Source organism: Bos grunniens, chromosome 23, assembly GCF_055505025.1.
Source record: "Bos grunniens cultivar Pamir isolate PY7600 chromosome 23, Bosgru_T2T1.0, whole genome shotgun sequence".
Classification (NCBI taxonomy): domain Eukaryota; kingdom Metazoa; phylum Chordata; class Mammalia; order Artiodactyla; family Bovidae; genus Bos; species Bos grunniens.
Window position 1 is genome coordinate 12371016 of NC_141187.1, and position 10855 is coordinate 12381870.

Sequence of the window (10855 nt, forward strand, 5' to 3'; positions counted from 1 at the left end):
TGACTCACATCTTGCAGATCCTGCGCCCCCAACATCCAAACCCCAGAGAATCCAGCCCGAGCCCACAGCGCGTGGTCAACCCGCCCAAGCCGACTTGGAGGTCTCGCGTCTGAGTCACACAGAAAGACCACCCTCGTCGGCACCCTCCCCCTGCCCCCCCCCCCCCCACAGTCGCTCACACCCCGGCGCGCCGGCCGCCGGGCCTCGGGGCCTGACACACCAACGGCTGTCTTCTCTGCGCAACTTGTTATGCTCCAGCTCTTAGCCCTTGACCCAAAAACCCCGAGAAATGGAGAGCCGCAGAGCCGGCCTCGGGCGGCCTTTGATGGCTTTGTTATTGTTTGGGTTTGAATCGATACGCCCCTCCCCATCCTTCCTCCCTCGCGGCTCAACACCCGGCTCCCGCCTCCCCGCACGCCCCGCGCCCCTCCCCCTCCATTTTGGCGCCTTTTCCTTCCCGCCACGTCGTGGCGGCGTAGAGACCATTCTGACCGCGAGAGCCGGGGCGGGGCGTGGGCGGGGAGCGCGCCTCGTTATGCAGATGAGCCGGCCTCTGGTTGGCTGAAGGCGCGCCGGCGGGGGCGGGGCCGGGGCGCGGCGACGGAGCGCTAGCGGGGAGGCGGGGGGGTGCGGAGGGGAGTCGCCCTGTCCCGCCGCTCCCCCACCCCCTCTCCTCCCCCTGCCGGCCCGGCCGCCCGGCTTCCCCCGCCTAGGCCTCCCGGAGAGGCCCCGCCCCATCCCCGCCCGCCCGCGCGCCCCCTCCCCGCCGGCGCGCTCCGCCCCTTTTACTCCTGGCGGCAGGGCGAGCCGGGCGTCTGCTGCAGCGGCCGCGGTGGCGGAGGAGGCCGGAGAGGACTTGGCGGCGGCGGCGGTGGCGGGACCGGCAACAGCAGCAGCAGCAGCAGCTACAGCTATACACTCCCTGTGCCGCAGCGCTGCCACACCAGCCCCTCGAGCCGCCCACCCTGCCGCCCGCGGCGCTGCCTGACCCTGCCGGCGTGTCCGTCAGCCGCCAGCCCCGGCAGCGCCCCCAGTCGTCCTCCGACTCGCCCTCGGCCTTCCGCGCCAGCCGCAGCCGCAGCCGCAACGCCACCCGCAGCCTCAGCCCCGGCCTTAGGCACAGCCGCCGGCGCAGCCCCAGCCCCTACTGCAGTAGCTCCTCCAGACACAGCCTCTTCGCCGACACCCTGGAGGTGGGGATGCTCTTGTCCAAAATCAACTCGCTTGCCCACCTGCGCGCCGCGCCCTGCAGCGACCTGCACGCCACCAAGCTGGCGCCGGGTAAGTGCCTCTCTCCCCCCAACCCTGGATGGAGGTGGGGGGCGGCTGGACCTCGAGGTGGGAGCTGGGGGGCTCGCGGGCCGACACTGAGTCTCTTGGGACTCCTTTCCTAGGCAAGGAGAAGGAGCCCCTGGAGTCGCAGTACCAGGTGGGCCCGCTCCTGGGCAGTGGCGGCTTCGGCTCGGTGTACTCAGGCATCCGTGTCGCCGACAACTTGCCGGTGAGTGGGTGCCCGGCTTGCGGGGAGGGCGAGCCGGCCGGGGCACGCCGGTGTGTTTTGCCCCCCGGCGAGGGAATCTCTAACAGAGACTCTATGGGGGGGCTTTCCAGGTGGCCATCAAGCACGTGGAGAAGGACCGGATTTCCGACTGGGGAGAGCTGGTGAGTATCCTGGAGGGAGCGACCCCCCGGGATGGGTGGAGTGGGGCACCCTGTGACCCGCCCCCGCCCTAACTGCAGCCCCCCTCGCCCCTCTGCAGCCTAATGGCACCCGAGTGCCCATGGAAGTGGTTCTGCTGAAGAAGGTGAGCTCGGGCTTCTCCGGCGTCATTAGGCTCCTGGACTGGTTCGAGAGGCCCGACAGTTTCGTCCTGATCCTGGAGAGGCCGGAGCCGGTGCAAGACCTCTTCGACTTTATCACGGAAAGGGGGGCTCTGCAGGAGGAGCTGGCCCGCAGCTTCTTCTGGCAGGTGCTGGAGGCGGTGCGACACTGCCACGACTGCGGGGTGCTTCACCGCGACATCAAGGACGAGAACATCCTTATCGACCTCAATCGCGGCGAGCTCAAGCTCATCGACTTCGGGTCGGGGGCGCTGCTCAAGGACACCGTCTACACGGACTTCGATGGTGAGTCAGGCCTGAGGGGGAGCTCCCCGGGAGGGGAACTGCCCAGGTGACTCGGTCTGGCCTGGAGGCCTCGGCAGGCTTCCCTCCCCGGCCCTTTGTAAAGGTCATCGGGCCGCCTGGCTCGATGCTAACAGGGGTGGGGCGAAGGAGGGCTTCCCAGGGTAGGAAAGCTGGGAATTTCGAGCCAGCTGAACCTGTAATGTCTCTGGCATGATTTTATTTTTTAAGTGAAATTCAGTGGGTTCCAAGCTTTCTCCATGAATAAGAGGTTGTGGGCAACCGGCCGTAGCCCAGATTTCTGAAGTCTGACCCAGTTTCCCCGCCAGTAGAAGGATGGGAGGGAGGGGGACAGGAGGAGGAGAGAGCGGGAGAGATGAAAATTGATTGCCGGTTTTGTCATTTTTGTTTTGATTTATAAGGGAGTTTTCGGTGAGGTAGTTTTTAGAGCTGCAGTGTGTGTGTGTGTGTGTTTTTCCCCTCCCCTTTGATCTAGGGACGAATAAGGAAGAGAAGAGTAGTTTCACTAAATAATTCATTTTGTTGGTTCTTGTTATTATTATTTTACTTTGGTGGTGATGTGGAGTGAGGGAGTCGGGAATGAATGTTGTGAAATAGGATCTCTTGCTGGTTTGAAAATTAGTTGGGTGTCTCCACAGAGAGGATGAAAACCTATCCTAGGGAGGGGCTTGGAGCGGGTTCTTTCAGAAAAGATGGAATGGAGAGCTCGGAGATCAAAGCAGAGGAGGGTGGGTCATCATCTGAGCGGCTTAACCTAACAAACGACAGCCTTTCAAAACTTGTGACTGGGGCTTGTGGTTTGTGTTTATTTGCCCTTGGAGGACGCTGGGTTGGGCTGTATTTTTTTTTGTATTTAACAGTTAATGGCTGGCCGGGTCCTCCCTTGTTTTTTCCTTCCAGTCTTTGCTGCCCCCTGGTGAGCGCCAGCGGGATGGCCCCACATTTTTTTTTTTTTTTTTTTTTTACAACTCAAAGTTTGTAAACAGGAATCACGTGGTCTGAAGCCAGCCCAGCAGCGCTACCTCTCCGTGGATGGAGGAAGGGGTGTGGGTGTCTGCCCTTGCATTCAGAGGCCTCTGAAAGGGCACCCTGACTTAGGATATTGTGCAAGTGTCCTTGCCTGGATCATATCTGAGGTGGCACTCTAACCCGCTCCTGGGCAAGGACCTTTAATGCAATTTAAGGATAGTCTGTGGAGATACTTTCCTTGATTATGTATGTGTTCATCTCCTCCAGTTGTGGGTGGTCCTCCCACATCCAAGCCTGGTGCTTGGGTCTGTGGCTGGCCCTGTTTGTTTCTTGGAGCTGTTTGTTTATGGTCTGGGCTGATAGAGAAGTCGGTAATGCTTTGGGTTGGAGAGTTGCCATAAGCTGCTCAACCACTCCTGTTAGCCCTGGGGAGGGGGGGGATTGGAGTTCACTCAGCTGCTGACAGAAGTAGGGTGGTGCCTTTTTTTTTTTTTTTTTAAGTTACTCAGCATACCTCTCAGTTGCTTTGAGTTTTATTTTTGCTAAAAGCATGTTTTCCTTCTTATTCCCCTGACGCACAGGGACCCGAGTGTATAGTCCTCCAGAGTGGATCCGCTATCATCGCTACCATGGCAGGTCGGCAGCCGTCTGGTCTCTGGGGATCCTGCTGTATGACATGGTGTGCGGAGATATTCCCTTTGAGCACGATGAGGAGATTGTCAGGGGCCAAGTTTTCTTCAGGCAGCGGGTCTCCTCAGGTAACTTCTGGGAAGCCCCTTATTGAGGAGAGGCTGGAATCACGAGGCTGATAGTCCCCGACGAGCTTGGAGAGCTTTACTCCCCAGGAGAGGCTGTGACCCTTGGTTTAGCAGGATTCTTGGCCAGTGATTCATGCTAGAGAGCCAGTCTGCAGGAATCAAATGATGTGCATTTGTGGGTGTTTTTGCACCTGTGAGAATATTAGGAAGAAAAAGATCATTTAGTATCACTGAAAGATTTTTTTCGTTTGTTTTTGAATATCCAAAAATCCTGATCCCTTAACTCCTGGCTGTTTTGCCTGGGAGTAAAAAGTTGAGGGCTCTTTGAGCCTTCTCCCTTAAGGCAGGCCAGGCCCTCTAAATACTGCGGTTCCAGTGACCTCATCGTGGGTGGTGTTCATATTCATAAGTTGGTAGGTGAATTGAATCACCTCATCATGCTTAGTGATGGCTCATCAAAATCCCTTGTCATCATCCTTCCTATTTTTGGTAAGTGGGCGTCGTGGGAAAGGTCTTGAAGTTTGAAAACCACAGGTTTAAGAGGGGAGCTTTTTTTTTTTTTTTTTTTCTTTTTTTGCTGAAAGCAATCTGGAGGATCTAGATGTTAGTTAATACCTTCTCATTGAAGAAGCAGCCTTCTAGAAAGGGCCCGGTCTCTCGGTTGGATCCCTGACCTGTGGGCCCCTGGGAAGCAAGGTGGGAAGACCTTTACATTGCAAAAGCAAGTTGAGTCATTCTAACCCCTTTCTTTCTCCAGAGTGTCAACATCTCATTAGATGGTGCTTGGCCTTGAGACCATCAGATCGGCCAACCTTCGAAGAAATCCAGAACCATCCGTGGATGCAAGACGTCCTCCTGCCCCAGGAAACTGCTGAGATCCATCTCCACAGCCTGTCGCCAGGGCCCAGCAAATAGCTTCTCCCACAGGTTTTTCCCTCCCTGTCAGATGCTCAAAGGAGGGGAAGTGTCTTGTCTCCAGCTTCCCAAGTACCAGTGACACTTAATCTCCAAGCAGGACAGTGCTTGATACAGGAACAACATATACAACTCATTCCAGACCCCAGGCTCCTGGAGGCTGCCTCCCAAAAAGGAGGAAGAGACTCCACTCCAGGCGTCCTAGGCCTCCACTCCTCCCATAGAAGCTCTCCTTCTCACTGATGTCCAGCATTGCTGGACTCTGCAAAATCCCAGGGGTGGGCGGCGGTGGGGGGTGGGAGTAGGTCAGGATCCTGCCATGGAACTGTTCCCTTCATCAAGAGTTCTGCTGAATGCCGTGACGGGTCGGGCGGGGGCGGGGGCGCGCGGGTTGGGGTGGGTTAGGACTAGCACCATTTTAAGTCCCTGTCACCTCTTCCGACTTTCTGAGTGCCTTCTGTGGGGACTCCGGCTGTGCTGGGAGAAATACTTGAACTTGCCTCTTTTACCTGCTGCTTCTCCAAAAATCTGCCTGGGTTTGGTTCCCTCTCTTTCTCCCTTCCCCCTTTCCCCCCATCCTTCATGTGAAAGGTGCCATGGAAGAGGCTACAGGGCCAAACGCTGAGCCACCTGCCCTTTTTCCACCTTTAGTAAAACTCCCAAGTGAACTGGTCTTCCTTTTTGGTTTTTACTTAACTGTTTCTAAGCCAAGACCTCACACACATACACACACACACACACACACACACACACACACAAATGCACAAACAATGCAAATCAACAGAAAAACTGTAAATGTGTGTACAGTTGGCATGGTAGTGTACAAAAGGATTGTAGTTGATCTAATTCTTTTTTAATTTTGCCTTTTAAGTTATTTTACCTATTTTGTTTTGGGTTTTTTTTTTTTCTTGGAAAGATGATGCGCGTTCTAACCTGGAGGTCAATGTTATGTATTTATTTATTTATTTATTTGGTTCCCTTCCTGCTCCAAGCTTCCACGGCTGCTGCCATAGTTTCTTTTCTCTCCTTTCCTCCTCTGACTTTGGGACCTTTTGGGGAGGGCTGCGATGCTTGCTCTGTTGGTTTGTAGGGTGACGGGACTCAGGCGGGATAGCTGCCGCAGCTCCCTGACTGCTGCGGGGGGGCCCCCTCGCCGGCTTCCCCAAGTGGGCGTGGGGTCCGGGGGGTGATGGGGGAGGGGCGTTGCTGACTTGTGTATATAGGATAGATATATGAAAAGCAGTTCTGGATGGTGTGCCTTCCGGATCCTCTCTGGGGCTGTGTTCTGAGCAGCATGTAGCCTGCTGGTTTTATCTGAGTGAAATACTGTACAGGGGAATAAAGAGATCTTATTTTTTTTTTTTTTTATACTTGGCGTTTTTTGAATAAAATACTTTTTGTCTTAAGTTGTGGCTTAAGTGTTATCCATACAGAGGCATGCTAATGTGCTCTTGGTAAGTGCCAAAATCTACCCTGGGAAGGAAAGGGGGAGTGGTCTCTCTGAATCTGATTTGTATGGCCAAAGAGTAGATGGGCCAATTCTTGTGTGGACGAGATTTGGCTGGAGGGGCCCAGTGAAATCCCAACCTCTGTTCCCAATATGAATTATATTAGGGCTGGGCTAAACCAGCACTAGTCAGATTTCATGAAAGGCCACTGGAAGTTCCTTGGGCATGGAATAGTAGAGCATTTGCTGGTAAGTTCCACTGGACAAGGCAGACCTAGAGATGCCAAAATCTTGCTAAGCTACCAGTTGAGGCTGTTTGCGATTATCTCTCCCACTAGTAAAACATTTTGAGCATGTGCCCTTGATACATGTTGAGTTTACTGGAATACTATATACTTGTGCTATTTCTAAGTTTGATTCAAGTTCCCTTCACCTTTGGTGTGGGGTTTAGTCATTGACAACAATCAGTAAACAAGAGTTTTCCTCCAGTAGTTGCTCAGTCGTGTCCCAACTCTGCAACCCCAAGGACTGTAGCCTGCCAGGCTCCAATGCCTATGGAATTCTCCAGGCAGGGATATTGGAGTGGGTAGCTATTCCCTTCAGGGAATCTTCCTGACCCAGGGATCAAACCCATATTTCATGTCTCCCGCATTGGCAGGCAGATTAGCATCTGAGCCACCAGGGAAGCCCATTCCTTTCCAATGTGCTTCACAAAAAGTTTTGTAATGAGATGGTTTGATCCCTGGGCTGGGAACCTAAGCTTGCGTGCTCTAAAACCCCTGTGCTGCAACGAAGACCCAGCACAGCCAAAAAAAAAAAATGCTTATAATGGGAGTGGCTGAAATGTTAGCTCTGCCATTTTCTTACTGCTTATGCTGGGATAATTAGCATTTTCAGTCCAAGGCTTGTTTGCAGGGATCTGTTTAAGCCCCGTGTTCATTATGTGAGAGTTTAAATGGTAGAATCCACGAATGCACTTGGTGCACGGGGCCTGACTCCCATCTGATGCGCTGAAAGTACACTGCAGTACCACTGTCCGTGTACGTATCAAGTATTTGTAAAATACTGGTTTCTCGTTTCTTTAGAAGCCATCAGTAGCAGACTTCCCCTTGGGTCATCCTGCTCCCTACCGCCGGTGCATACACACACCCTCTGACCACTGGCCCAGATGCTGTCTTGTCAGGCTGAGGGTCCAGGCTGCAAATACCGCTACTCATGTCTACCCTTAAGCTTGGACTGGATCCCAAATCCTGGCTCAGCCCCCATGTGGCCATCAGAGAGGAAGGAAGGATTTCTTGGTTCTAGGGGGCTAATTTTGTCAGGTCCCCTTTTCTCTATGCCCCCTGCTCCCCCCCTGCCCCCATCCACACCAAACACACGCAGAAACTCCAATCTCTTGGAGCATGGGGGTTGCATACCTCATCTTTTCCAGTAAAGCTGACACTTGGCCTAAAAGTTACTCCAAACTTCTAACGAAATCAAAGCCCCACCCTTTTTTCCCTTGAAGTTTCTGGCAGTTTCCCCATCCTCTATGGAGACTGCCAGGGATGATGATAGGAGATAGTGTCTCTTTGAAGAAAAGTACAAGAGAGTAGGTGCAAGATATTAGGGGTTGTATAGGAAGGATGAAATATCAGTCTCTTTTCAGAGAAGTTTAAAATGTAGTGTGGAGAGGGGATCGGGTGTAGCCCCAGGAATATAGAGGGGAGCAATGGTTAAAGCTGACTTGGAAGTCAACCCTGAATGTTGATACTACCACCATTTCTTACTGGATGCCTCAGGGCCTTTTTACACCCTCTGAGACTAATCTCTGAATACAGTAGAGATATTCTTTGATTGGATTATTAAAATCCAATTAAAGGGTGTATGTACATGCAAAGAAATATTACCTCCTGATTAAGAATGCTTCTATATTTAAAGTACTAAGGAAGTGTGAAAATATTAGTCACCTAGTCTGACTCTTTGTGACCCCCAAGGACTGGAGCCCACCAGGTTCCACTGTCCATGGAATTCTCCAGGCAAGAATGCTGGAGTGGGTAACCATTTCCTTCTCCAGGGGATCTTCCCGACCCAAGGATCGAACCCGGGTCTCCCACATTGCAGGCAGATTCTTTACTGTTTGAGCCACCAGGGAAGCCCACTAAGAAGTACATGGTAATAAATTCCCAGTCAAGATGGTGGTTCTTTTCTCTGGGGTAGAGATAGGGTGATTGTAACTTGGGGAGGGGTATCTGCATGGGGGTCTTCAACTGTTTGGGCAATGCTTTATTTCATAAACCAGATGATGAAAAAGTATTTGCACTCCTCATGGCTTGCAGGATCTTAGTTCCCTGACCAGGAATCTAATCTGTGCCCCCTGAAGGAGTCTTGGAGTCTTGACCACTGGGCCACCAGAGAAGTCCCAGCATTATATTTAAAATTTTTTGGTTTGCCTTAAATGTTTCATAATAAAATTTTAAAAGTAATAAAATAAATGTGTTCTTACCCCGAAGGTGGCAGCAGATGGAATTATTACTGCCCTTGGCTGGACTTTGAAGAATGAGCCTCAGTTTGTTCACTTGTAAAGTGAGACACAGAACATACAGTTAACAAAGAAATCCAGAGGGGTTAATGTTTTTTCCCCATTAGACCAGGCGTGGTGAGCCACAGCTTGCAAGTCTGCCCCACTACCTGGTTTTATATGGCCTGTAAGCTAAGACTGGGTTTTACATTTCTGAAAGGCTAAAAAAAGACTGAATGAGGAATAATACTTCAGAACAGGTAAAGATTATGTGAAATTCAATTGTTAGCATTAATGAATAAAGCTCATCCATTTACAAATTGTCTATGACTCCGTTCATGGCAAAGCTGAGTCGTCGTGGCAAAGACCTTATGGCCAGCAAAGCCAAAAATATTTACTATCTGGCCCTTTACAGAAGAAAGTTTGCAAACTCCTGCCCTAGACCATGGTCTCATTGATTCATCTGCATCCTTCATAACACTTAGCAACAATAGCTAACACTCATTCAGTACCTACTAAGTGCCCCAGCTCTGTCTTGCATGTTTTGCATGTCTTAGTCTTACAACAACTTTCCAAGAGTGAGATGTTATTATTCATCCCCACTTTGCAGATGGGGAAAACTGAGGTGTAGGCTTCTAAGAATAGTATCAAAAATTGCATACCTAAGAAGTGGCTACGTTAGAATTTGGACCCAGGTGGTTGATGCTCACTATCACTCTGCTGCTACTTAATAAGTGTTTGTGTGGATTAGTCCTCTCAAGTTTCCTTCAGGGCCCAGAATCTGAATGGAGGTCAGGGCAGTTCTTGCTCAGACTCCAGAAAGTCAGGTAAGCAGTTCTGGTTCTATGGAAATATTCATTATTGGCTCTTGTGAGTTACCCTTCACTTGGGCCTGAGTGGGGAGGAAGAGTTGGAGGCGGTAAAGGGAAGAGAGAGGGGATGGGGCGGGGTGGTGAGGGGGTGGGGCAGGGGCACATTTCTTGTAAATGTTACTCAGCTCCCTCAACTGCTCTGCTGGTTCTTGGAAACCCTTACCACAAAGGACCCATCGAGAACAGTGTTAAAGCAGATATGGCCTCATCCCCCAGTTCATTTCCTGCCCAGCCTTGCGCTAGTAACCCCGATTGCCAAGAACAAGGTTGCAGTGACCCCTCAGCATTGCTGTGGGAGGAAGTACAAAAATAAGCAGAACTAGGGTCAAGCTGAGAAGACAGTCTTTATTTTTATTTACTGTAACAGGACATCCGATGTACAGAATTAGATTAATCTTAATCCTTGGTTCATGATATATTCTCATCATTGGTCCAAGCATGACCTGTTATTAATATTATATTGAGTGCTGCAGTCCATGGGGTCACAAAGAGTCAGACACGACTGAGCGACTGATCTGAACTGATATTGGGTGATGAATCCAGCTTGCAGTTCAAGAAGCAGACATTCACAATGACACTCATCTATCTACATGATCCTTTCTTAGTCCCGTCCTTTCTTCTGCCACATGTAACATGCTGTCCTGAATTTTGTTTAGCATTTTTTTACATTTCTTAAATTTTTTTTTTTTTTTAAAGAACAGGCATTTTATTTATTTATTTTATTTTTGGCTGCGCTGGGTCGTCATTGCGGGGCATGGGCTTTCTCTGGTTTCTGTGAGCAGGGGGCTACTCTGTAGTTGCTGTGAGTGGGCTTCTCATTGTGGTGGCTTCTCTTGTTGCAAAGTACAGGTTCTAGAGCACACGGGCTTAGTTTCCCCGTGGCATGTGGAATCTTCCTAGGGAATGACCTCATGTCCCCTGCATCAGCAGGTGGATTCTTCACCACTGAACCACCAGGGAAGTCCTTAAAAAAAAGTTTTTATTTTATAGGCATATGTTCCTAAATTATGTAGTGTTTCGTTTCTGTTGTTCTTGAATGTTGACTATCAGGCATGTATGTAGTGATCTGCCACTTGCTCTTTTTACTCAATATTATGAAGATTCATGGATATTGTAGTGCGTGGTTCATTTTCACTCTGGAATATTCCATCAGATGGACAGGCATTTGGGTTGTGGTCATTGGAGGCCAGTCTTTAGGGCCCCCCTGGGTTAAATCATTTAGGAGGTCAGAACATACAGCCAGGTATAG

The 10855-nt window shown here is 51.0% G+C and overlaps 1 protein-coding gene across 1 annotated transcript; it reads left to right on the forward strand.

The window, feature by feature from the left end:
* Positions 1-799: 799 nt before the first annotated feature.
* PIM1 (Pim-1 proto-oncogene, serine/threonine kinase) lies at positions 800-6193 on the forward strand. Its single transcript, XM_086371474.1, has 6 exons — positions 800-1281; positions 1395-1501; positions 1612-1662; positions 1761-2127; positions 3696-3872; positions 4630-6193. The coding sequence occupies exons 1-6, from the start codon at positions 1200-1202 to the stop codon at positions 4785-4787; spliced, it is 942 nt and encodes a 313-aa protein (XP_086227600.1). The 5' UTR covers positions 800-1199; the 3' UTR covers positions 4788-6193.
* The last annotated feature ends 4662 nt before the right edge of the window (positions 6194-10855 follow it).